This window comes from Pseudonaja textilis, chromosome 4 (genome assembly GCF_049901715.1).
Source record: "Pseudonaja textilis isolate UNSWEBS1 chromosome 4, rPseTex1.2, whole genome shotgun sequence".
NCBI lineage: Eukaryota > Metazoa > Chordata > Lepidosauria > Squamata > Elapidae > Pseudonaja > Pseudonaja textilis.
This window is the reverse complement of record NC_141993.1, coordinates 62,118,509-62,146,446: the sequence shown is the minus strand read 5'-3', so window position 1 is coordinate 62,146,446 and position 27,938 is coordinate 62,118,509. Positions and strand designations below refer to the sequence as shown.

Sequence of the window (27,938 nt, the reverse complement as noted above, 5' to 3'; positions counted from 1 at the left end):
TCCGCTTACCCCGGTCAATCTCGCCTTTCCCTCCCATCTCCGACTGCTTCCGGGGGCGGCGCTACTTCGGTCATTACGGAAAATGGCTGGCCGCTGAGGCTTTCTGGAGGCGCCGCTATTCCCACGATTAGGGCCCGCCCGCTCTCTTCTGGGCGGCTGCTCGGACATTGCCGACTGCGGCCTGCTTGGCGAGATGGCGGCCGAGATTCACTCGCGGCCTCAGAGCAGCCGCCCGGTGCTGCTGAGCAAGATCGAGGGGCATCAGGACGCCGTCAGTGCTGCGCTCGTTATCCCCAAAGAGGACGGCATCATTACGGCCAGCGAGGACAGGTGGGGAAGTGGCAGCGGCGGGGGAAAAAGACGCTTTCCCGAGAGGGTCGCGCGGGGTCGGCCGCCGCTTCTTTTCCCTTTCCCTCTTCGAGGAACGGGCGGGAAAGGCGCGCTGCGCTCGGGATAACACCAACCAGAAGAAACAGCTCCGTTCTTGAGCTGTTTTGGAATAGCTTTGGTCTTTTGGTCCGAAAGACCTCACCTTTCCTGCGAAGCGGCTGGCGACACACCCCCTTCTGGGAGGGGGAGAACCATTGCTCCTTTCCAATCTGGGTGGACTACCAGTCCCATCATTCTCCGCCAGGAGAACCAAAGGACTAAGTGGGGAACTGGGCTTTAAAAGGCATATATAAGTGGTTAGGGCAAGAGGAGGAAGCAAAGAAGGGTAGTTTTCGTTTTCAGGGAATAGAAACACGTTCACGGCCGTATTTCATTGTTCTCGCAGAGTCAGAAACAAATGCTAGTCTGTTGGACTCCTGTTATAAGTGGGAGCAAACTAGTAGAGCTGCTTCTTTGCCATCGTCCCCAAAGGGGAAAAAAAGTTGGACTGTAACTCTTACTATCCCCAGACAGTATTACTTACTTGAAGGGAGTCATAAAAGATGTGGTGCATCTATTCTATAGGACGAGGAGAGGGAGAGGAATGGGAGTTAGTTATTGCTCTGCCACTGTTCGTAGTACAACTTGCAACATTTTGAAAAACTATTGGAGTATTGGAGATGGGCGCGTTGTGATAGCATGTCAAGGAAAACCTTTCTCTAAAATGTTGAAAACAATCCATATGCATATTTTTTTCCTGTATTTTTGTCTCTTTAACATTGACCAAAATACTAAGAAATAACAATGTGGTCTGGAGTAATATTTTCCAGGTTACTGCATAATGTGTGGTAAACTCTGTGATGCTATAAATTTTCTTAAATCAAAAAAGTTCTATTTTTATTAGAACTCCCCATAACAAGAGGATATTTAATCTTTTTTTCAACCATGATTTTGTTGTGCAGCTGGGTTTATTTAAGCAAAATCTTATTTTGATTTAGAAGGGCAGTATTATAAACAGATATGTTGTCTTGGAATACTTGGCAAAATATGCAAGCAACCAGTAAGTACTGCCTCTTCTGTAAGATATAGGTATCTTATAACAATATATATTGACACTAGTTTGGATAGTTATTAAAAGTCAACAACTTGTTTAATTTGTATGCACAATACTTTGAGTTTACATAATCTGAAAAAATGTTCTTTAGATGCTTATTTGAATGGTTCTTAAACATATGCATTTGATATATACAATAAAGTTACAATTTTTAAGTAGCCGATAGAGTATTATGTATTATAGAGAAATTATCCTGCAGAGTTCTTAAATAATTGGATAATGATCTTTGGCAGACCAAAGGATTAATTGTTAGTTCACAAGAGCCTTCAGGGAATACTACATCAGTTACATTAATTACACTGAAGCTAGGGGAATAATGTGTACTTTTTTCAACATGGATGAACTATGCTGGTGCCTTGCTGTTTCTTTTTTATTCTCAGTTCTTACTTCAAATAGGAATTGGAACCATGGAAAGATTAAATTGGTTTTTTATTAATGTGCATTGTCTGATACAACATAAACAGGTCAAGCACTGGGAGGTATAACACAACTTAACACGTATATATCATTTCATTTGTCAGCTGAATTCTAAGGTGTAATTAATTGCTGTATAAACTCTCAGTAAGGTTAACTACTAGTTCATCTTTTTACAAGCCTGTTAGAAGTTTATCTTCGAAAACTATCTTTGTAGCTTAGTCTTTGTTGTCAAGTGGACTTTGTTTTTATTATTGTTTTGATTCTTTTAGTTTTTGTCTGCAGTGAGAGCAATGCAAAAAAAAAAAAAGTAAATCTGTGGCATTCCAGAAGACAATAGACTATAGGTCACAGCATTCTTCACCATTAATCATGCAGGTTGAGGCTACTGGGAAATCAAATCAACATTTAGAGTATCACAATTGCCAAATACTGACATGGAATATTAGGAATTCTTTCTGTCTTTGTCTCTCTACTAGAGCAGGGCTGTCAAACTCCCGGCTGGCTGATGCGTAATGCAATGGCCACAGCCACACCCAGTTTAACCCAAGTCCTGATATGTCACGTGACGCTGAAAGTTTGACACCCCTTTACTAGAGAAACAGAAGTGGCAGCTCAAATGTTCTACAACCCTGTGTGTTCCCCTTATCTGCCCAAACTTTGAGATAACATCATAGATAGATAGATTTGATGGGCATTACTGAGCTATAGGTATTAGAATCTCCTGGTGTGAGCAAAAACTGAGTGCAAAAACATTATTTGCAACATCATCTCTCTTGCCCCATTGCATTCAACATGTCATGTATTATTGTATATTGATTTTTTAATTGTACTTGCCTCTCAATTGCTTATGTGAGATGAATGGCTATATAAATTTAAATTAATAACAAGGTGGGATTTAGCATTTACCATGTTCTCTCTTATTATCAGACATCTTACATGTTACATTCCAGTAACTATACATATTCAAAAATCATTTGTAAAAACAATTTAGTATCAGAATAGTTTTTCCTATTACAGATCTTTTTTGGGAAAACCAAATAGACTGTCTGGGATAATAATTTTCCTAATCTTTTCCCCCATATTTATATTTACAGGACGATTAGAGTATGGCTGAAGAGAGACAGTGGACAGTATTGGCCCAGCATCTACCATACAATGTCATGTAAGTGTACTTAGATGCAGTTATGTTGATATCTGTCTCTAATGAATTTAGGAGCAAAATTTTTATGATTTCACATTTGGTTATGTAAAATCATTTCTTTGCTATTGCTTATACTGAAATTCAGTTCAGTATAATACTGACTTTACAAATCAACATTTCTTTGGGCAGCTCCATGTTCAGCTATGGCTTATCATCATGACAGCAGACGAATATTTGTAGGCCAAGATAATGGAGCCATTATGGTAAGCATTCATTTTTAGTTGACTGTACATTTAGCTGCTGCTAAAAATATTTGCATTGCACATCAATATCTACTATTCATCAATCCTAAGCTTTCAATGCAAATGTGCACAAATTAACTTTGATGATCGTTCAAGAACATTTTTTGACATTCCCGCAATAACACATTATGGAATAGCTTGCTCATTTTATATAAATTAATTTGGTGGCATCAGTAGATTTAGAGCTAATTTACACAGCCTCTACTTGGTTTTCTGTTCAATGTAACATCTGTGAAGTTTTCCAATAGAATCTAGAAAGTAGTTTTCTTTGAGGTAAATGCAACTTTTAGTAATTTCATATTCAAATCTATGTATTAATATTGTAATAATAGTAAGACCTTCCCAGATATTTTCTTAATTTCATAATTGAGCTTACAGCCTGATATTTTTGATTTCCCATCCAGACACTAACCAAGTACCACCCTTCTTAGCTTTGTAATATCAGCCAAGGTCATATTATCAATATGTTAAATACGGCAGATTTTCTTTCTTTGTACTTGGTCATTCATCTTTTTTTAGGAACAGAAGTACAAAAGCTTCTACTTTCCATTGCAGGTATTTTTAATGAAACAGTATCTAAATTGTATCTCATTTTCTGGTGAGAAGTTTGAGGTGCATCTTAGGATCTGCTGCTTATCTAGTGTTTGTTTTAATTTGTAAACTAGGGAAATCAGTCATATTTACAAGAAATTTAAAATTCGCTTTGCAGAAGGGAAAAAGTAAATATTGTTAGTATTTCAGACCAGGAGCAATGCAGTTTTATCAGCTTTTATCATTACTTTTCTGTATATCTTTCAGGTCTTTCCTGACTTTCATGGTGAAAGTAACATTTATAGTTAGAAAAAATATGAAACAAGTCTGTATGGGAAGTCAGAATGCAGGGAAGGTAATTATTCTCCAAAGCTCTGAGATGAATACATCTGTAGAGCAAAACTGAAATATTTAGAACAAGCAAAAAGTTCTAACTTAGCCTAAGACGTAGTCATTGGATATTTTTAAAAAAAGTTATGTTTCAGCATACGATTCTAGACATGCCTTGACAATTTGTAAGAACAGATCCCATATTAACTGAAGAACAAAAGTGTCTATTCCTCATTATGAAGTCACAATTTCAATGGATAAAATGCTTTATTTTGTTTATTAGTTTATTCCTGTTCCAGTTTTTCAGAGCAGCATAAAACATCTTTTTAGTAAAATCTTAGGCATTCCTGGCTGGAAGTAAACTTCATTGATTGCAGTGAGACTTTTCTTTATAAAAGGGTAGAAGATTTCATTCTCAAAAGTAAACAAAAAATACAGAATGAAATACTGCTATTTTAATATAAAGGCTTTTCAAAACTATTTAGAGAGTAAAACCATAGTATGCAGATATCGTAAGACACACTGCAGTCTTTTTTCCAAAGAACATCCAATAATTTTCTACCAGAAGATCCACTCAGAACAAGTTTTTTATTCCAGTTGCCAAAATCATCTCTGTTTCCTAAATGAAAGAAGTCCAAACGTTGACATTTTAATTGCAAGTTACAGAGGCTGTTAATCATTCAGTAGGAGTCAGTGGTTCCCACATTTCTGTTTGTTTTGGGTTGTTTTGCGTTTATTTTCCTGGCATCAACAGAATTTCTAGATCATGTATCTTACTGCTTGTTTATGATTTCAGGAATTTCATATCTCAGAAGACTTTAATAAGATGAATTTTGTCAAGACTTATCCAGGTAACGACACAGTGAAGTATCCCTGCACATATGAGTAGCCTTCAATAATTCAATGGAATAGTGACTTAATTTTAATTCACATGGATAATATTTTCATTTAAAAAGTATTAAGCATATATATGAACCAACGTTGGTAGAATTATATGAACTATAACTGTAGGACATACAGACAACAAATATATCTTGTATAATCCTGTAAACAATTTCATATTCTTATGAAGGAGAATTTTTGTAGCATGGGTTGATGTTACCCCGTTTGGGTAATGAAATGTCTGCAAATAAACAGTCAAGCTCAGAGAGCGCCAAGGATCTTTCATTCTCTTATTCTATTTTCTTTCCTGTTACCAAATCATCTGCACAGCATAATATCCTAGACGTGTCAGGGCAGAACTCACGTAATTCCCATTTTGGTTTCTCTTGAAAAGAAATGAATTCCAGAACATTATTTTGCTTCCCCTATGAGTAGTAGTAGTAGTAGTAGTAGTAGTAGTAGTAGTATGTGCATGTTTGTGTGGTGTATGTGCATGTGCGCACACATAGGAAAACCAAAATACTGAAACAACATTCTGCTCTATTCATAAGAAGCTCTTTTAACCAACATAATATAAGACAATCCTGTTTGCAACTAAGCCATAGTTAAGAGTGTGGCCTTGAGATAAGCCTTATATTAAAATAACATGACAGCTTTTATATAAAAATCATTGACTTTTTCCAAAACAAGACTCTTCTGATTTCAGACTAATTTTATAATGTCTCTCTTTTTCACAATGATCTTCTTTCCTTGGTTTAATTTCATAATGTGGTGTAATTACAGTTAGGAATATATTTTATTTCTCATCTATGCTTCCCTTTTGCATTAATGAAGGGTAATGTTTCATTTCCATTTGAAGGAAATGAATAGTAAGAAAAAAATTAAATGAATTAATGCCTGGTGAATACTAAAGAAAGAGAAACAAACCAAGGCTTGATCATATCTATTCCATTTCATGTACAAAATATTTTTGTCTCTGTGTTATAATTTCTTGTCTGTCTGTAACAGCTCACCAGAACAGAGTGTCAGCAATCACTTTTTGCTTGGAAGCAGAATGGGTGATTAGCACTGGCCATGATAAGTCAGTCAGTTGGATGTGTACCAGAAGTGGAAATATGTTGGGAAGACACTATTTCACTTCCTGGGCATCTTGCCTACAGTATCCTTCAAAGTAGCTGTTTAACCAGTCTTAATATTTTCTTGCGTTTATATTTCATGCTGTGTTGGTTCTATCAAGAAAGTAATTACCTTTAAAAGTTTTTGCTACTACTGTAAATTGTGAAAGTATTATAAAAATGTTACTTGGCCTATTACCATAAAGAAATGCTGGAATTTGAGACTAATACATTAATTACCAATTATGCCAAATAGACTTTCGATAGGTGGTAGGTGATACCTTTCTCAAATAGTTTTGAGTAGAAGAATGCTTTCTGTTGACTAGCCAACATTTCTTACCATTTAACATCCATTTTATTTAAAGAAATGGATAAATAAGATCAGGGAATGACTGTTGCTGATTCTACTCAGTCATCTTTATCTTCCTTTCTTAGCCCTAGCTGCTGTTGCAGAAAAGAGCTGAAGAAACTGATTTTGGAAGACGAAGAGCCTTACTTTGAAATGACTGAATAATATAACATCTAGTCAAGGAAGTTGGGAACCGGTTTGTCGGGTGCTACATATGGCTATAGTTATTTTAATGAGTTATTTTATTAAATTTATTTATAACCATAGGTTTTAACAAAATTAGTTTAATAAACGCCTTTTCTCTATGATATCCTACCTTTTTTATGTATTCCTCATCCCAATTTTGGTTTGGTTTTTTGGGCTGTGAGCCTTTCATAGCCGGACATTATTGTTTCAGAATGATGTCAAAAGCCTCCAATGCATGGTTGCTAATCAGCTGGTTAAGGCAAGTTAAACAAATCTGATGTGTTCTGATATGGACAAATATATGTATATTTGTTTTCCTAAGTTTTCGCGGGTACTTACATGTATGGCATACAGCTTTGTTCGGGTATTTTCCCACGTCATTGTAGTTGTGCTTTTAAAGTTGTAGCAACGTTTCGGCAGAATCTCATCTGCCATTAGAATACAGAATCTCATCTGCCATACAGAAGCCTGATGATGGCAGATGAGATTCTGCCGAAACGTTGCTACAACTTTAAAAGCACAACTACAGTGATGTGGGAAAATACCCAAACAAAGCTGAATGCCATATACGTATATGTATATACATATACTGTACATTCACTTATACACATATACATATATATTGTGTACATGCGTGTATGTATGTAAATATACATATATACACACACATATATGTATGTATAACTTCTTAGCCAAAAATACTATAAATATTATATAGTATTACAGTATTTTCCACTGTAGAAAAGCAAACAATATTCCCCAAATGATAGAATAATATTGATTAAAAATGCTGGGCAACAAGCTGGCTTAAATGCATACATTCTTGGTCTAGTCATGTTATGATTAACCAATTTTAATTTGGATTTATTTTGATTTTTTATATATATTGATCTGCCTGTAATGCTTGTTTGGGGAACCAGAAAGTTTTTAAATTATTTGTTTTTAATAAGAATAGGGTAATGTGACAAAATAAATGTGTAAAATTTTTTTATGTAAATACATATGATAGGAGATTGCTTTTTCACAAAAGTTTGTTAGATTTATAGAATGGAAAAAAATGACGGTAGAAGAGATGTTAACAAAATAAATGTATAGATTTAATTATATAATCACTAAATGTGAATTTTAGCTGTGGGGAAAGATATTTCTTAGATGTTCTCTGAATCCGGGTTTTTCCTCAGTCTCAGTAGTAGCCCCTACTAAGACTAGCTGTATGCTCACTTGTATTTCTTCTTTCAATTCTCATCATGCAGTTTTTTCTGATATTCCATCTCCTGTATAGCAGAACTACTGTTACCTACATGAGTGAAATTTTATACTGTTCTCCTTTTCTCTTTCTTCTGTCTTGTTTACAGGTGAACTTTAAGCTGGAGCTATGAAAATAAATTCTATCAATGAAAAATATGCATGTTTTAGATCTGTTAACTGACAGTGATTTTTAGACATCCATAACATTTTACTTTTTTCCCCCCAAAATAAAGTAGATTCACTAATTTTTATCTGGGATTCTAAATGAATACAGGTCTGGATGCAGGTTACTAACTAAAGACAAATTAAAATAGATTACTTTTTACAGTCAGTCTCTTGCCTTCTGCTGGAACTACTGAGACTTGAAAACATATTCCTTGACTTGGGATTGTATTAAGATATGACTTTGAAACCCAGCATGCCTTTATTGGAGACTATTCTGGACAGATTACTCTGTTGAAGCTAGAACAGAGCACAAGCTCAGTGATCACAACTCTCAAGGGCCATGAAGGTAACTTGTTTTTCAGTCGAATGAAGCTCAAATTTTTCTTTTTTTATATAAAAGGAAACATTAGAGATGCAACTTGATCCTTAATATTGGAGTGAGATATCCACTATTCTCTCTCAGTCAGATTATTGCCTCAGTTTGAAATTTTGGTTAGATTAATGGAAGCTTATTTAAAAAAAAATGTATTTGGCAGTCATAACTCCTATATCCACAACAATTTTCCAGTATAGGTTTGGATCAACTGTAGCATTTGGTCCATAACAGTGCATTCTAATATTCAAGAGAAAGGTTATCCAAAGATGACTAATGGTGGCCATGCTTTCTCCATCTATTATGTGGCTGGCACATAACTGCTGATCAAGGCAGTTGCCTCTTTATAATAACAGATGTTCATTCCAAATGGGTTAAACATCATTCCAATACTTAAACATGAAGATTTAAAACTGCAGCAACTCCTTGTAATGACTGGAATTGTTAGTGCTAGTGGACTGCCATGAAGAAATATAGCTTGAAATTTTAATTAAATATGTTAATGTTTGATCAGTTTTTAAAAAAAACATTTTAAAAGCAATAAAATAAATCTAACCAAGTCTAAAATGAGTGTTTTATTGAACAACTTCAGTAAAATCTTAATATACGTAAAAATATATTAAAATGTTTTACATGTTTGGATAAAGGAAAGCAATGAATTAGCTCTCCTGTAAATTAGGTATACAATCTTGAGTCTTTAAAAAATTCTTACTAGATTTTATGCACTTGTTTTTCAAGGTAGGTAATTAATTTTGAAATACAGCTTTGAAGTGAATTTTCTTGTGAATGAAGGCAAGCATATGTGTTCCAGGATAATGTTTCAGGTTCCAACCTGGGTCGGTCATTGGACCGGCGATTAAATTCTTCCAATTTTTGGACTCGTGCTGGACCCTGTCTTTGGGGAACTTCTCTCGAGCAGAATGATAGAGGGAAGTGATCAGAATGATAGAAGTTACCAGAATAGTAGAGAAAAGTTCCTTGACAATGGGCTCCAGCATGAGACTGAAAGCTCAGAGACTAAATTTCTGGTCTCAGTGACTGACCCACATTGGATCCTCTTTAAATACCATTGTGTCTAGCTTTTTAATGTGTTTATAATATTTTTATCTAGTAATCGTTAAAACAATTTTTTCATACATTCAACAAATTCAAACACATTTATTAAATATTCAGTAACATTTGATTACTTTTCACCTATTGGATAACCTTCTAAACTTGAGACATGAAGTTTATTCCCACTTCATATCTGTCAAGATATTAGGTTATTCATTATTATTTTTTACTATTAATCTTCTAAAATTCATCCTGAATCTGCTTGCAACTTTGAGTGGTCTGTACCTTATACAATTATTATTTTTACTTAATTCATCAGATAGGATTTCCCCCTTTATTAGCCATTTTCTGATCTTCAAAACATTTAGCACATGCTGTCATTTTCAGTAATATTTCAGGCTATTAAATTTCAGGCAATTTCAACTAAGTCAAATACTGTTTTAAAACATGGCAAAACTTTGAATTTGACCTAAAGGTGAAAGAGTTTTCTTGATTCTTACCAAGTCTCCACTGTGTCTTGACCAATCTTTACAAGCAACCCTATGTTAGCAGTAATGAAGTCTACATGTAGTAAATGTATAAATGATAAGAGATAGATCTGAATCCTGTTGCGGTCATATTACCATTATTGGTTAAACTGAAACAGAATATCCCAACTCATTCCAAATATTGATGTTCTCATGTAAACCAAAATCAGGAAGAGATTCAACTAAGAAATTCTTTTTGAGGCAACATATTCTGAACCAGAACTGATTTACATGTCAATTGGCTTTCCACCTACAGTACTATTATCATGCCTGAATTACATTTTACTTTCCTAAATTGTCTACATTTTTTCATTATATAGTAGGTAGAAACAAAATTAGATTTATTTATTCCCATATTGATGACACTGCAACTAAGCCTGCTGTGTAATTTCATCAGTTGTAAATCCATACTAAAAACAACCCTGTGAGCTTCTGCCTTCTTCGTAAAGAAAATGTTTTTCTTTATACAACTCATTACCATATTCAAACATTGATCCAAAACATATGATTACTTATTCCACATAAACATATTATTCATATGTAATTGAGAAACATTATATTCTCCTCTAAAACAATCCCCATACCAATTTTTATTCAGTTAACTGTCCATTTTATCTTTGCTAACCTCTTGCCCAGCCTAACTGAGCTCCCTACAATTTTTTTAATGCTGGATAACCCACAACAGAACATTTTGTTCCAGCTGGTATTTTCTTTCCCAGGGTCACCTGTTCTGCAACATACAAATACTTTACACCCCAAACTTTATCTCATAACATACTTATACATAAATCCAGACAATTATGGTTTATTTTGGAGCAACATTTGTTAAGCCATGTCTCGATGCGTATGTGAATCCAGCCTTAGAACATTTACTTATTTTCCCCACAATCGGACACTTGAGTCTTGAATCCACTTATCACTCTGTGGTAACTTTCTTTTTTAAGTTCTACATTTTAATGGGGTAGCAAAGTTTTCCTTGAAGCTGGAGTTCTAAGATAGAGCCCAATGCTTTTATGCAATTTTATGCAATTCAGAGAGGAAAAAAAAAACATTTAATGACATGAAAGATCCTTACAGGGTCTATGCTAAATGGAGTAAGCATGTGATTCTAAGTAATGTTGAGCTGTATGATTATTGAGATAACTGCTCAAAATTTTACAAAACTAAAATTATAATAGGAATTTTAGTATTCCACCAGAAATATAAACCAATTTTGAACTGAACATTTTTAATTAAAAGTTTAATGTCAAGGAAAGCCAAGGCTGTTTCCATTATTTCAGAGTACAGAACACAAAATAATGATTTAAATTATAGGAAGGCAAATTTTGGTTGAATGTCAGAAAAAATGTATTTATAGTGGGAGCAGTTTGAAGTCAGAATTACCTGTTAAGAGAAGTGGTGGGATATGTTCAAATGAAGCTAGATAACATCTGTCTAGGATGCTTTACTTTGGATTCCTGCACTGAATGGGCAACCTCTTCCAGTTTAATTATCACTTCATTCTAAAGTTTTCTTGTGTTTGAACTATATAAACACTAGATGTCAGACTTTCAAGTGTTGAGTCTCAGCCACTTGATGTATTAATTTCCTATATCAGCTAGTCAGCAGTTTCAGCATTTATTTCATCCAATTTTTACTGTATTTTTAAATCCTAAATAAAGAGATTTGCTAATTTTTGGAGAATATTATTTATTAAGAATATCACATAACACAGGACGAGATTTACAAAGGATTCTTAAAATCTTCGGCATTCTTAAAATGATTTCTTCCCTATTTCTCCTTTAACATCCTTTCTATTGTTTTCTTTTATTCATCTAATCATATTTATCAGATTTCTATTGCCATACACTGGCATGTACCTTCGTAGGACAGTTAACTTTTTCTGCGGTGAGATGAGCCACCGCTTAGCACACAGGTTGCAGAAGACTTGACTAAGGCAATCTACCAGTAAAACGGTATTCCGATACCATTGGTGTCAAATATTGGGGCCCATACTGTGTTGCTGCATTGCCTGCTTTTCCTCTAAGGAGTTGGCAGTGCTTTATTTATAGTTTCCAGGTGCACTTCTATCCAGGCACTTATTTCAGTTAAACCCTACACAAGATCAGACCAAAACCTGACAATGATTTTCAAATTCCCTGGTACCTACTGGCTATATTTTTTTAGTTGAGAATCATGTGGAATGCTAGTGTAAGCCCTAATGTAGGTTTAACAACATTTAGAAAATGTAAATGCTTCCTTAACATAAGAAATCCTCTTCCTAGTTTCTGAGTTTTCCCATATATGTCATAATGCTTTTATACAAGAATCATACTTTTATTTGACTTATAGACACCAAGTTTGGTTAAAATGTATTAATTGAAACATTTGTTTGTTTTTACATAGTATACCTTGCTTTTTTTCCCCATGAGGCATAAGATAGTTGTTAAGTTGTTATGGGTCTTCAGTTGTTAATTCTCATAAAAATTCTGTAGGGTGGATTAGACCAAATTGAAATGAGTTCATTCTAAACCACCTAATGATTTAATTAACACTAAGGATTTTAAAGTTGACTCTTCTTTATTTTAATTGGCTCTCTAACCAGCACAGCACTTGCCACGCTGTCTAACATTCTTTATTAAAAAAGATAGGGGAAGAAATGAAGCTTTGATAAGGTAAGCATTGATCTTGCATATGAAGGTACACTTCAACTTCTACAAACTTCTACAATTTCAATCCAGTTGAAATAGATTGAGGGAAATTGTACCTTTGAGAGGTCTCCTCCAGTATTTTAACTGATTTTTGGTTGTTGTTGTTTTTAATAGATATGCATGTTGCCAAAAACGAGCATTTGTGAAAGTCTATAATGTTAAAAACATTCTATAATGTTTTAACTAGAATTTTCAATAATTCTCATTTTACCAGGGAGTAAACCATTTATCCCATGACTACATTTAATTTGTAATTCAAAAGATACTAAAATAGCTTAAGTTCAGCAGCTGAAGAAGATTGAGATATTTGTTTTCTGTGAAGAATTCATTTAAAAAATATCCCCAAGGTAAAAATACAACTTCAACAGACATTTTTAATGAGGAGGAAAAATAATTCTCCACTTTCTCCACTATCATGTTTTCCTTTCAGCTGTTTCATTTTGCTACAATAAAAGTATCCCTTTAAAAGACAGATTTCCATAGGATTTGTTATGTTTTTCATCCAGCACGTGTACATTGTCAACATTACACCCTTCCACTCTCACCCCATATATATATAGGAAGTATTTCTTCTTTGTGGTGGGATCCTGTTCAGCGATTACTCTTTTCTGGAGCATCTGATAACAGCATAATCATGTGGGACATTGGTGGAAGAAGAGGTCGGACCCTGCTCCTTCAAGGTCATCAGTATGTAGCAATTTTGTTTCCTAGTGTGTATTAATTCTGATTAGCCTTTGGTGTTACTCACGTAGGGATGAAGAATTTTATTTGGTTCTCTTTTCTATCAGCAACAAAACAACTAAGAATGTTGTATAATGTGTTATTGCAGTATGCTGTTTTGATTATCTTCAAAAGCACATGAAGTTTGAGATAACGATTTTAAATCTGATGCTTTAGATCTTTCCGTTTGTTTCTTAGTTTTACCTAGCTGTATCTTATACCTTAGTGCAGACATGTAGCACGCTGATAGATAAGACATATGCAAATAAATTGCAGTGATCCAGAAGAATGCAGTAGATTTCTTCTGCAATTAAGGCATTTTCTGGTAGATGATACATGAAAAGACTTTTTATTATTTGTTAATTCCCCAAGTGTCAATAAAGACTCTTGCTTCATTAGAGTCTTCTATCATTAAGGAACAGTGCTAATGACCATTCCCATGCTCCCCCAAAAGACTAAATTTTGGAAGTTATGCAAAATCACTCTTTTACCAAACACATCACCATTTATTAAATATTTAATTCTTGCAAATGTAACCGTACATTAATAAACATTTAAGATATGCAGCCACTTAATATTTTCCTCATGTATGAATAAACAGTGTCTTCACTAAACAGCAGGAAAAAGAATTATTCTTGTTGAGGAAGGCAGAAAGATTAAAAGATCAAAATACTTTATCAAAAATTGCAGAATTTGAGCCATCATATGCTTTTACTGGAACAGTAAAATAGTTTAGCGGCTGAAATTTGCACCAGGAGTTATTCCTCAAAACATATTCTGTCCTTTAGTACCTGTTTATAATTAACCCTGAGACATCTGGAAAGATGAGAGCTTTATTCCGGTATTATATGAAAATTAATAGACATATTTTTTTAAAAATCCAGCTATGCTGTTCTATATTTGAAAATGTTCTTAGCAAGCATCCATACCCACAAGATTTGAATGGTTTCAAGTCAAACATGCAAAATGTGAATGTTACATAACTTTATCATCTAGCTGATTGTTGTTGTTTTTTCAGTGACAAGGTGCAGGCCGTCTGTTACCTCCAGCTTACACGACAACTGGTTTCTTGTTCAGCAGATGGAGGGATCACAGTCTGGAATATGGATATTAGTAGAGAAGAGGTAGGAACAAAACTAAAAGTTTTTACTTGTTTATATCAAAATGACAGATGAAAAGCTAATATCCCTTAATTATAACATTCCTGCATTCTGTTAAATCACAGCTAATTAGTCAAATTTAGCAATTAACCAGGAAAGGCATACTGGAGTGCTATTTTGGAAAATAAAATGAGAGTGACGAAAATGACTCAAGTATACCATCCTTAGGAATTGAAATCTTGTCCTAGTTGCTAGATCATTGCCTTTTAAGAATCTTTTATGTTTAAGAAACATTTTAAATTTAAACAATAACATTGAGAGCATACTGAAGTATAATATTGACATATCTCTTCGTATCTCGAATATCTAGCAAGTAGCTTAAAACATAGGTTGTGTGCTGTAAAATATACAATATACAGTCCTACATATTTGTTATCTTCCCATTAATAGAAACATTTGAGAAACGTTGGTATATGGAAATAACCTTGGTTTTCTATATTAAATAAAATTTTAAACAAGAAAAAATATTAAAAGTTGTAGTGCCATCACATTTCAAGATTAGCCTTCAAGTCCAGAATAGTACTAAAGATGCTGTTACAGTGAGGTTACCATTGTGCTAGTTTATGGTAACCCAAAATTGGAAGATACCTTATTTCAGACTAGCATATTTTATTCAGATTAACTCTCTTAATTAGAAGCATTGTGTATATTTCATGAAATTTCTTGAATCTTATGTCTTTGAATAAAATTAATTAGATTACCAGCCATTCAAAAATGGCTGTAATTTCTGTTGCTCAGCCCTTTTTCCATGCATAAAAATGTCTATTTAAAAAATAATTGGTTATTTTGGAAGAATAGATTTATAAGGCAATACATGATTTTCCAAAAGCTCTGTTTGCAGTGAGACCAAGAATGGAAACCAGCCCTTATACAGAAGAATTGATCAAGGCAGTTGTTGATTAAATAACACTGATGGTACCTCAGAATGCGAACAAATCATATTTAATATCAAATTATGACTGAAAGTAAAGACATAATGGTTTTGTTGTAGAAAAACTCAGCTTTTCAGTTACCCAGTACTTTTTCTTAATTATCCAAATCCTGGAAAAAAAACGGAAGTCCTTAACCCCATACAGGAAATTAATTGTTGAAGTGTAGCAAAAGCATATTTCTCATTAATTTTGTGAAATGAAAACTGTGTCATAACAAATTAAGTGTAGGAGGCATCTGAGAGGCAGCTTTAGTGACCTCATCTACACCATTTATTCCTCTAATTAGATCTGAGGGGAAGCAAATTTTATAAAGCACTCTGACTTCCAAGGACACTGCTGTAATAGCCTTTATCTGTGAACTGTATGCTTTATCTATTTCTAATTGTATCTAAATAAAAAAGGTATACTTTAATTCAACTTACATTTTTAAAGCCAGGAAGTTCTCCCCCTCCCCTCCCCCTCCAGAATGACATATTTAAGTGTTTCTGTCACCTCTTTTTCCAGGCCCCACAGTGGTTAGAAAGCGATTCTTGTCAGAAATGTGAACAGCCATTTTTCTGGAATATAAAGCAGATGTGGGATACAAAGACCCTTGGTCTGAGGCAGGTAAGAAGTTAGCAGTGTTTTATTTATAACTTTATGAAAGCTAAAGAATATTTAGAATATATAGAATGTATCTTTTTGAAATAGTTCTTGACTGCCATGCATGCTTCTTTCTCATCTTTCATGGCCTTTCAGAGCAATATAGTTCTTCTGGATTTTAAGTAAACCTTTCTTCAACCTAGAATTCACCTGATATATTGGAAATGTACCTTTCAGAATTCCCAACAAGTAGGGGTTCATCATCTAGTGGAAGCATTAAAAACTATACTCCTGGATGGGATAAATTAGGTAATTTCTTTATGCATCTGAGCACAAATTAGTGGTCTGCATTAGATTTATCTAGATCAGGTTATGTACAAATCTATAATGGTCATTATGATTTTGCTTATTAACTGAGATTTTTATCTGGCATAGATTAGGCTGCTGTCTTTAGGAGATTAACCAGGATAGGTCTATAGAGATAGTGGACTTCTTTGATGAAAGTTCATTGAATGCACAGTTGAACTCATTTGGCTGAAAACATGAGAATTTGATTGCTTCCATCTTAATATTTGGCTTAATTTGGAATATATTTCTGATTGCTTCTCATTTTCATTTCCATTATCCAGCATCACTGTAGGAAATGTGGTCAAGCAGTATGTGGCAAATGCAGCACGAAACGCTCCAGCTATCCCATAATGGGCTTTGAATTCCAAGTCCGGGTTTGTGACTCTTGTTTTGAGTCTATCAAAGATGAAGAGTGAGTACTATAGCTTAGAAGACTATGACTTACTGCCCTTTAGTTCTAAACCTGAGATTTGAGGCCAAAATAGTACATATGTTAGATAAGAACTATAGATATCCTTCCTTTCATAAGGTTTTTTAAATTCATTTTCTTTAAAGTTGATGTGTGTAGGAAATAAAATTGGTTGCACAATTATGTTTTACTATCTGCTGGTTCATTTCTAGTAATATGTCCAAATACTATTATAATAGAACAAAGGAAAAATAGGTTTTCTTAATTTCTTTCCAAGAACTATTATTTATTTGTAAAAATATTCCTAGAGAAATAATCATACATCAAATATACCATAGGAAGAGTCATCTCCATTCACAATGATTTCTTATTCAAAGCTGTTTGGAATAACACCAGGTTTTAATGGCTTTCTAGACAGTTAATAGGGAGAAAACCAGTTATAATAAGGAGATTGATGGGGTGCTTTCACAAAGAATGGAAGATGTAATGGAAACATCTTGTTCCCATAGTCTCTATAGATGAAAGTCCTTTAGGTTATAACCCATTTTCCCAGTTCTTACTGGCAAAAACCATTATGAATAGGTGATTTGGGGTTATCTAAGTCCCAAACCACATAAGAGCTTATAAATAACAGCAGTTTGAATTGCTTTCAGTTCACTAATCAATTCAAATCCTGTAGAAAAATGAAGAAGTGCCTTTTTTTTTTTTAGAAAAAGGGAGCTGATTCAATCAGTTCTTAGTTTCTAGGGACAAATCCAAAACTTGACAATATACCAACCCTAATGCAGGGATTGTCAGAAACAAAACCTATATTTTAAGAAGTTATTACTGTGATTTCTGTTTAGCAAAAGTAAAGGATGAGAAATCTGTCAAAGTCATAAAATGTTATACTGAGGTACAAATGTTCAATCTTCATCATTATTTTGAAGATATAATATATGTACATATTTTTCAGAATTCCATTAATGGCATTCAAATTTGCCTTGGATAAGCATGCATAAATCCAAATTATATTCTTTCCATTTTTACAAAGGTGTTCTACCATTTAATATATGGCTTGCAGTAGCTCAATTAAAGAAAAATGTGAAGGGATTCACCTTCCTCCCTTCTTATTTTTAGTTTTTTTCTTATTGTTGTTGTTGTACTTCTTCCACTAGTTTTAGTGTCACATACATTGCACATTTTTTCACAGTGCGTGTTTTATATTCTAGAATGAATCAAAATTACAGCTTTCATTGTTTTGTTCTTGCTTTTTATCCTTTCATGTTTTGACATATTTGTATTAATAAGAAGGCTAAAACACGCATTCTTCTATATCAGGAGGGAGATATTTTTCACAAGCTCTTTATAAATTATCTGTTAAAACCTCTTGCAAGCTTCTGTTCTTTTTCTGGCAATGTTCTAATCTGGGAGGAAAATAGGAGAGAGAAAGAAATAGGGGACAGAGCAGAAAGAGAGAAATGATCAAAGTTCACGTCATCACTGGAACTGCCTCATTACAAAATTAGTTCCCAGATCATCATTTGTTAAATAAATAGATGATGAGTTGAAGTGTTCATTCAGCAGTCAAGGTATAAGTGCTATTTACTTTGCCTTGACCCATCCTAGGTATAGTCCCAAGTCCTTGAACCCTTTAATGATTTCTCATGAAATCTACACCTAATTTATATTCCAGATATGACTTGCTATTCTTTCATGGCTGGTGGCTGTGTGCCTTTCTTCCTGCCTATTAACTTTCAGCTTAGTGATCTAGACCTCTAGTGGGTCTAGAGTTTGATGTAGGTTTGATTACTACTAGGCAAAATTATGGTTTGTTTTTAACTTGTTTTCAAGTTAGTTTTGACTCTGGCAACTGTTTGGACATGTCCATGCAGTTTTTGTAGCAACATTTCAGAAATGGTTTTTCATTTGCTTATTTTCTACCTCTCTTTTTTCCCCTTCTGTACAGTTATGTCCAATTTGAAGAAGCTGCCTGGACAGTTCTCTTTGCAAGGGTTTTCAGAAATGGTTTGTCATTGCCTAGGACTGAAAGACATGACTGGTTAGATGTCACCTGTCTGGCTTCATGCTAACTTTAACCAAATAATTGGAAGCTCTAGAACCTTTAATAATACTTCTACTCATATCAGCTTTGGCTAGCCAGGCAGGATACTAGATGGTAGTTTTTATATAGCAACATTTAAAACATATTTAAAAATTACATAGAATGATTTAGGAGAAAACTTAAGGCTACTAAAAGTCAACCCTGATTTAATGGTGTATAATCAATCAATCAGTCAAGCATAGAAGCAAAGTCCTTGTGTACTTCTTTCTTCTGCTACACCATTATCACTCGGTGGAACAGACGATTTATAAAACACTCTTGCTTTGTTTCTTCTATTTTTCATGTCTAATGCTTCAGTTTCACCTCTGCATTCTGTTTCTTCAGCCGCCAACTTTCTTTTGGTAATTGAACCTTAATTTCCCAAGCAAATCTGAGAATCTCTGTACAGACTTTCTCAAGCACCAGTTTGAATTCCCGATTGAGTAATTCTGGTTCTATTTCTCCATATTTTTTTTAACTTTTTTGCCATGTTCGTGTTTGCAGTTTGTGATAGCATAATTACCTATGATAACACAAATCTTTCTTCACCCATGTTGCCTCAATGTCAGCTGATAGGTAAATAGCCTTGAGATGTCATTAAGTAGTCTGGTTTCACCCTTGAGCCTATACTCTGTAGTTCATTCTCCCTTCAAGTTCATTCCCTTCTATAGTTTCAAGTCAAAATCTGTTATGCTTTGTCACACATTATCTTGGAGGTAAGGTCACTGGACCTGTTATGAGTATCAGGGGAAGTATATTACGTGACCGTTGAACATGCATACTCATTTTTCACTAAGTAGCCTTCAGGCAAATATTTGTCTTCTATTGTTAGCTTTGCCATTTGCATTTTATTTCCTGAGTTCCTTCATACCTGTTACGAGTAATTTTCAACATAGTTTATCTTCAAAAAAAGGAATGTTTTGCCACTTCCAAAGTATTCTGAATTTTATTTTTACCTTTGATTTCAAATATCCTTGCTTTTCACACTGCTCAGAAAATAATGAGGGTTGTTTTTGATAGTTATTTAAATATATATGTATATGTGTGTGTATGTATGTATATATGTGTGTTTGTATCATATAAACTAAAAGAATAAAAATGTAAAGTGGAGGATAATCGAAAAGAAAAATTAAAAAAATTATAAATTAAAATAAAAGAAATTTATAAAGAAATTACTTCCTCCTTTATCACAGCAAGTAACTTAGTAATTCATCACCTTCTCATAAAATACAACAAATGATTTCTTTTCCCCATTCTTCCCAGAAAATAATGAGGTTTGTTGAATTAGTATTGTTTTGTACCAACTCATGGATGGATAACAAAATAACTCAGGTATGGAAACAGTGCAGTAGTAGGAAAATACCCCTTAAATTAAAGGTTAAAATCGGTGCTTGAAGGAAAGCATGTTAACATTTTTTCTTGCAACAGTGTGGCTTCTGTATGGAAAACACTGTATGCTTTCCTGTCATAACATTGTTAATTTGTTAGAACTTTAATATCTGTCCCTTTTAACCAAACATACCCACTTTAATTCTTCCCCATTTGTTAGGGCATTTGCTGAATTAACTATTCTTCCTTATAAGAATACTGAATGCTATCTATCTTCTAAAGCAGCATGTCAGAAGCATCCATTCCTGAAACAGAAAAATCAGTATTAATTAGATCTTCTGTGTTTGCATTATAACTTCAAAATGATGTTTTAAATTAGTTCTTGCTTCTCTATGTGTGTATTTGTGTATGTGTGTGTGTACAATATTGCAAACATGTTGGAACAGAGTCTTCAGCAAATATAAATGGGATGGCATGTAGATTTGTTCAAATCTTAATGCTGGGATTTCATTGTTTTTCTATATCCTTTATTTCATGTTTGCATAGTTCAGATTCAGCATGATCTTAAGTTAGCTGGCTGCTTCTTCAAATATGAGGGAGCTGGGCAGTTTCTAAATTTGATATATACATAAATAAATTCAAATGATTAAAATGGTCTTGAGCTTGACATATTTGCTTTAAGAAGCATTACTTTGCATAAGTCTTTGTTTTTGTATTGCTGTCTTTTGCCCCTGAATTAAATAGATCTGAAAGATTGCTGTTACTTAAATTCTGTCTTCTCTCTTCCAGTCGCACTTCTTTGGCAACTTTTCATGAAGGAAAACACAACATATGCCATATGTCCATGGATATTTCAAGGGGACTTATGGTAACGTGCGGAAGTGATCGTGTAGTAAAGGTAAGCTATTCTTTTGTAAATTACATAAAATATATTTTAGGCATGCTTTATTGTCTTCCAGTGCTCTTTATCTTAATTTTTAAGAAGAGCAAATGGAGGAAGGAAAGAGGAAAAATAATCTTCATGTTTAGGTTAGAAGGTTACGTATGTTCTCAAGTTGAAGACTGGTTTATTTGGTCATTTCTAAATCCAACCACTTTCAGGCAACTCACTGGAAGAAAACAATTGTAAAAATCTCATTTTACAATATTTGCTTATACATTAAGTATATATTTGTATAGGTTAAGAATGCACTCATTGAGTGGCATGGCCTAGAGATGAAGACACTCGCTTCACACTCGGGAGGCTGACAGTTCAATCCTAGCCAGCGACAGATGTTTATCAGGGCACAAAGAGTACATATCTGCTGCGAACTTCACATAGGCATGAGGAAGGGTATCTGGCCAGTAAACAGTCAGCTCTATTCACTTGCCACAACTATATTCTGATAAAAGGATTTTTAGGGTCATAAAAAGAAAAAGAATAACACACTCATTATGATAAATAAAATATCTATTAAAATTAAACTCCATTAGAATATTTTTTGGAGAATCTGTAGCTTATGAAATGCCACATTTCTATACAACCTGGAGTTGAGATTTGAATTTATGTTCCACAATCAGAGTCAATACAGATTGCCTTACAAACGAAGTAATGTACCGTTACTAATGCAAATGTACCGTATTTTTTGCACTATAAGATGCACCTGACCAAAAGATGCACCTAGATTTAGAGGAAAGAAACGGAAAATGACAAAGACAGAAAAGACAGACTTCAGCACTGTAAAAGGACCCTGCCGCCACAGCTCATATTTTTCACTCCATAAGATGCACAGACATTTTCACCCACTTTTGGGGCAGTGGGGCGTGTCTTATGGAGCAAAAAATATGGTATGTTTTCCAGGATAATGTTGCAGGATCCAATTTAAGTTGGTCACTGGAATCGGAGATTTAGTCTTCTGAGTTTTCGTACTTGTATTGGAGGCCACATATTCTGAGGATGGGCTCCAGCAAGTATTTAAAAGCTCTGAAAATTAAACTTCGGTGACCAACCCAGATTTGATTCTGCAACAATTGCCTTTTATTAATCATAGTTTAGCTATATACATTGTATATTGCTTATTTGCTGAGATACTCTATTTCCTATTTTATTCTACTGTCATGGGCTATCTTTAAGTCCCTTCTAGAAGTCTACACGTGAGAGAAGGTAAGATTTAAATATTTTGAAGTGGCAAAGTTGTCTTGACTACACTTACATAATGTAGCTATCCCCATGCAAATATAAACATTTAGAAATTTTAAAAATGCTTGTTCAGGATGTGGATCATGTGTCTTTTTTATATCTTATTTTTTAGATTTGGGACATGACACCAGTAGTGGGTTGTAGCCTTGCAACTGGATATACTTCCCGTTGATCTGTGCTTTTTCAGAATAGTATACTGTATGCATCAAATGGATATATTCCTTCTCATTCCTGCCACACATGCCGGCTGCTTGACTTTGAGAATATCATTTTCCTAAGATGGACATTTTTTTTTGGTGGGACAGAATCCTTGCTTAGAGCTTTCGAAGAATGGTGGAAGGTACCAGGTACAAGTTGATGGCCTGTGGAATGAACAATAGGAAGATTTATATACAACAAAATATCCGGCCTAGGAAGACCACTCATAGCTTGATTTACTTGTAGCATTCAGTGTGCTTTCTCTGCTGAAATGATATTGTACTGTGGCTAAGGGTTAAAATGAGTACAGTATACTTTAGTGACAAAAAAACATGTTCAAAATAGCAGTAATGTATTCTTTGTAAACTGTCCCTGTAGACTAGTTTTGTCTTATGAATAGTCACTGTGAAAAATGGCTCACAGACTTTGAATATAACTTTGCCAGCAGGAGGAGAAAAAAATATTTCCCGGCAGCATTGCAATAGCGGTGGCAGCATATTGATAGTGTTTTGGACTGTTTTGTTTCTCTGTTAGATTTAATGTTGTTCCAGTTTTAAATTGTCTACTGAGGAGGGGTTGGGTAGATCCTTGGCAAAACACTAAAAATGGTTTCAATAATGGCTGAAGCTAAATGAGGAGTTTGAATCATACTTTTTGTATGTAGTAAAATGGTATAGTTGAGACTTGGTGAACTAGACAGTAAAGGTTTGTTGAACAGAAACCCAATTTGTGATGTACAGGTATCAAGTTTCTCTAAAGCCAGTTCCAAATCAGATTTTTAATTCAATTTCAGCAATAACTAGCATTGTACCAGAAAACTTGCATATTAACTGCTGCAAGTAAAAATGATAGGAATAGGTAAATTTAATAGATAGATAAATAAATTAAAATAATGGGGGGAAGTGTGTACATTAAAATTTGTCATTACTTTTGAAAATGAAAATACCTTGTTATAGTACAGAATTTTAAAGAGAAATTTCAGGTTGCTGTTCTTTTCATGTTGAAGGTTAAATTGTATGACTAAATGTAGCTTTATAAAATATGGTATAGAATCATCAACAATGAAATTAAATAATTGCTAATTAAAATTGATGGGAAACATTCATTTCAAAGTGTTACACAGGTAGACTGTTCAATCTGCCCTCCAATTAAAACAATTTTTTGTATGCAAATAGTGTAATCAGTCACTTCTTTTAGGGGATATTTAAAAGTAAGTGAAAAAATATGCTTTCCCATCTTTCTCAAGGAAAGTTGTTTAGGTTAATCATGAAGCTATATCATCAAGTTAAAATGTAAGCCTCAAAGAATCTTTTTTAAAAAAAAGGATTTAGGGCAATATGTATGAAGAAGGGAATTATATATCCTGAGGGATGAGTGTTGGAAAGTCATATAAGATGAATATAATCAATGTTATTGTTATTGAATTATTGCTCATAAATTTCTTACTTGATGCTAATTTTGATGGAGGAACAGAGATTAAAAATGAAAGGAAGAACCAAACATTTCAGCAATATTACTATACAAATAAATTAAATCATAAAAAGGTGGTTTTGATAAAATGGTTTCATTATTCTACTTACTTGCCTTACTGAGAACTTTAACTTGTTTGAATTAAACCAGAATTAATAACTTAACCTCAGTGTCCTGCTTACAATGAAATGTATATCTGGGTTGCACAAAAGCATTTGTAGTTTTCCTCCCCAACCCTCTTAATATCTCTTAAACTTTGGATAACCTACTGGTGCCAGAGAACAATATTCTCATGTCTCAATATTTCTACATATAGAGAAGGCCACCTACTGTTTTCACTTATTAATTGTACAGATTGCACAAAAATACATTGAAAGATTTGGCAGATCCACTCAAAATTATCTATCATTTTTTTTGCCATGGACTGAAGAATATTTTGCTGGTTGGGGATAAGGTAGATAGCAAATATTATTAATATTGAAGAGAGTTTAAACAGATACACAAAGAAATGTTGGCAAAACACTAATGTTTCTATATCCGATGTTGATGTTTTTCTGATAAGACACAGACCTGTAAAAACTCTTATTGCTTGCTTTGGAAATGAAATGTTTTTGTGCTTGGGAAGAGAATAAGGATCATGTTGTACATGGTAACAAAATTGGCCCTGTACTCTAAATGTGCAATCATTCGGATTTGACTTATTTACTATGTTTTTTTCCCCCTGAAGCCTTTCTTCATGGGAGAACCAGAAGGACTAATGTATTTTTGTCTGATGATCGTATTCTTGTGAAACATTGTATCTTTCATTATCTGAAAAACTGTTATTACTGTTTGTTGTTCTCTTTTTTGTCTTAAAAAATGAAAGAAGAAAAAGGTTTGACTATTGTATAATAAAAATATTTCCTGTAAATGTTGCTTCTTTATTTATGACCTGTGGACTTTTCATTTTTGTACAGTATGTGCATCAAGTATTGTAGCAAATGAGTAAGGAAAAAAATAACTAAAGAAATTCAGAAATTGTTAAAAAAAATCCTAATTTAAGGAACTTATGTTACTTTGGAATTTGGATGACACCTGAAAGTTGTATGATTAAGCAATGGTAGGAAATCAGGCCCTTGAAACCATTAGCTGACATCTGGGATGCTTCCATGCAGGGCAATAGGATTAGCAAGCATAGCCATCCTGGAGGTTCCATATAACAGTGAAAAAGAGCTGATGAGGAAACAAAAATCTATAGCGGACATAGTAAATTGCAGCCCTAAAGGAAAGCATGGGAGACATGCAAATTGAAACCTGGCAAGTCTAGAAGCATACAACCATTATAATAAACATTAATTAGATTTATAAGATTGCCAATCAGGGACACAAGACAGCTAGAGCAGTGGTCGCCAACCAGTGGGCCAGGGACCACTGATGGTCCGCGAGAAAACTTTGGTGGTCCACAGAGAAATGTCACCCCAAAGCAATTAAGCCAGGCTGCGCAGGAACAAAAGGCCACGCCACCAACATGGCCGTGGGAACACAAAGCTTGCGTTGCTTGCATTGCGAACAACATGTAGTGAGGGAAGTGGGGGAAGCACAGAGGGAGGGAATTTGCCCCACACGCTTTGCCTGGCCACTGGATTGCTTCTTTCCATTCTGCTTTTGGCTGCATGCAAGGAAAGCAGCAAAAGTCTTTTTCTCTCCCCAAACATCGCCAGAAATGAAACCTTGGGACCCTGCAAGGCATCCTGCTCCAAGAGGCTGTGCCGGTTCCCTTTCTCTCCCTCTTCCTCCCTCTCAGAACGGAGCTGGAGACGGTATCCTGCAATCCCAAATAACGAATGATCGATTGGTAGGAATTAAATGGGACTATTTTGTTCCAGACAAAAAGGGTTTGAGGAGGAGGAAGGGGAAAACATCAAGAATATATACATTTCTGAGGGGAAGGGTAGATCAGGGCAGCTGTTCGTAGGGTAAGGTATAGTGGGGCCCTTGATAGTGGCCAAGGACAGGGAGGAAAGAGAAGGCATTTGGAATATAGGGGTGGATTCATGAGAGTTGTCCTGCTGGGGCATGGATAGAGATGACAGCTGAGAACAAGAAAGACATTGGGGTGATTTGGGGTGAGGAGTAATGAGATGCTGCACTGGGAGATGTTGAGAGGACTCCAAACTAATCTATGGCAAGATTTTTTTTCCATTGCAAACCCACATCAGCAAATCATTCCAGGTTTGAGTTCTGCCAAACTCAAAGCAACCAAACAGACTAAAAGCGCCAGAATCTCCAGCCATGATTTTGTTTCAGGACAGAAGCAAAGCATTTTCCCCATTAGATGCAGTTCCCTAATAGATACTTCCTTTTAGATTAATACATGGCGTGTAAGGAGTCATTGGAATTTATGGCATGAATGACCCCTGCCCCCTTTCAACTAGTTGATTAGGAGTCTAAGTAAGTAGAGACAAAATATGCCTGCCACAAAGCAGCAGCTCCTTTTTATTTTCAGAATGAATTTGGGTCCAGGGTTATCACAGGGTTATTCTTAAATAAAAATAAAGCTGGTGGTTGGTTGAAATTCCATGCTTTGTCTGAAAATGGGTGCAACTAACTGAAAAGTATGTGGAAAGGGTGCGGAGATAAGCTAAGATTGTTGTGCACATTCTGTGAAATGGAATAATCTGACAAGCTTGTATGCTTTGTATTAAGTAGCAGATGTTTCATTTAATCTCTCAAAGTTTCAAGTATTCCCCACCAGCCAAAAGGTTGCTAAGTGATGCAGTACAATTTCAGGTATTTTTAAAATGAAAGGAATGAAAAAGAACACTTTCAAGAAGGAAATCCAGTTTAACTAGAATATCTGGATTTGTGACAAGTTTGTGGCATGGCTTTACAAGCATACCATTAAATTTAAACCAAAACCTTTTACTTTACAGGCTTGGCCACATGGCATAAGCCCAAATAAAATATAGTTGTTATTTTGCATTTATCAGATGGTTTGTGCTAGGACCACACAAACTGAACTGGCAAACCACTGATGGTTCATGCTACATAGAGTCATAACTGATCTTCTTGCATTTGCTAATATGTTTTTGGAATACCACTGTAACTGGAAACCCAATGGCAACTATATAATATAGTCACTCACTTAGGATGTTTATCCTCACAAAATGAACTTAAAGTACAAATATACTTCAGTTTCTGTCACTTCAACCAGTATAGGTAGTAATCAAGGGACTACAGGAATTGTAATCCCAGGTTACTAGATTCCTTACTCCTATAATTTAATAATTAAATTTCTGATATAAAGCAATATTAAATGTCCATAATATATTATAGTTCTTTATTGGCAAAATCTGGAGTTTTGAAATAATCCAAATATTTGTAGGATTGCATTTAGAAATTTCCCAGTTATGTACATTATTTTTTTTCCGATGAAGCTGTTTGCAGAAATATTCGTTTCCTCTTTAAAAGAAAAGAAAAAGTTCCCATCTCTGGAATTTGCCAACCTAACTTTTTTGACGATAACCTATGATGCTGGATTGGGCCCTTGTCCCACCTAAAGTCTGCTTTGATATGGCCAGCCAACAGCACAAGGAAGCCCACTCGTCCAGCAGATAACCTTCAGAAACATTAACGAAGCCATACAAACCGTTGATCCCCATTACCGCCAGGAATTCACCCAGCTCTTGTATGAAGCTGGAACTCGGTGTAGGCTAGAATTACCAACAAGAAACTCAGGTATCAGTCTTAAAGTTAA

At 34.6% G+C, this 27,938-nt stretch overlaps 1 protein-coding gene across 2 annotated transcripts; it reads left to right on the top strand.

Annotated features, from left to right (window-relative positions):
* The first annotated feature begins 45 nt into the window (after positions 1 to 45).
* WDFY1 (WD repeat and FYVE domain containing 1) lies at positions 46 to 25,112 on the top strand. Of its 2 annotated transcripts, none has more exons than XM_026701517.2 (12): positions 46 to 330; positions 2,995 to 3,062; positions 3,231 to 3,304; positions 5,001 to 5,055; positions 6,095 to 6,245; positions 8,383 to 8,495; positions 13,353 to 13,479; positions 14,531 to 14,636; positions 16,109 to 16,210; positions 16,816 to 16,946; positions 21,145 to 21,253; positions 22,647 to 25,112. In XM_026701517.2, the coding sequence occupies exons 1-12, from the start codon at positions 194 to 196 to the stop codon at positions 22,704 to 22,706; spliced, it is 1,233 nt and encodes a 410-aa protein (XP_026557302.1). In that variant the 5' UTR covers positions 46 to 193; the 3' UTR covers positions 22,707 to 25,112. The 2 variants fall into 2 exon arrangements, with proteins under 2 accessions (XP_026557302.1, XP_087789333.1); XM_087933207.1 differs by lacking the exon at positions 22,647 to 25,112 and adding an exon at positions 22,479 to 22,517.
* The last annotated feature ends 2,826 nt before the right edge of the window (positions 25,113 to 27,938 follow it).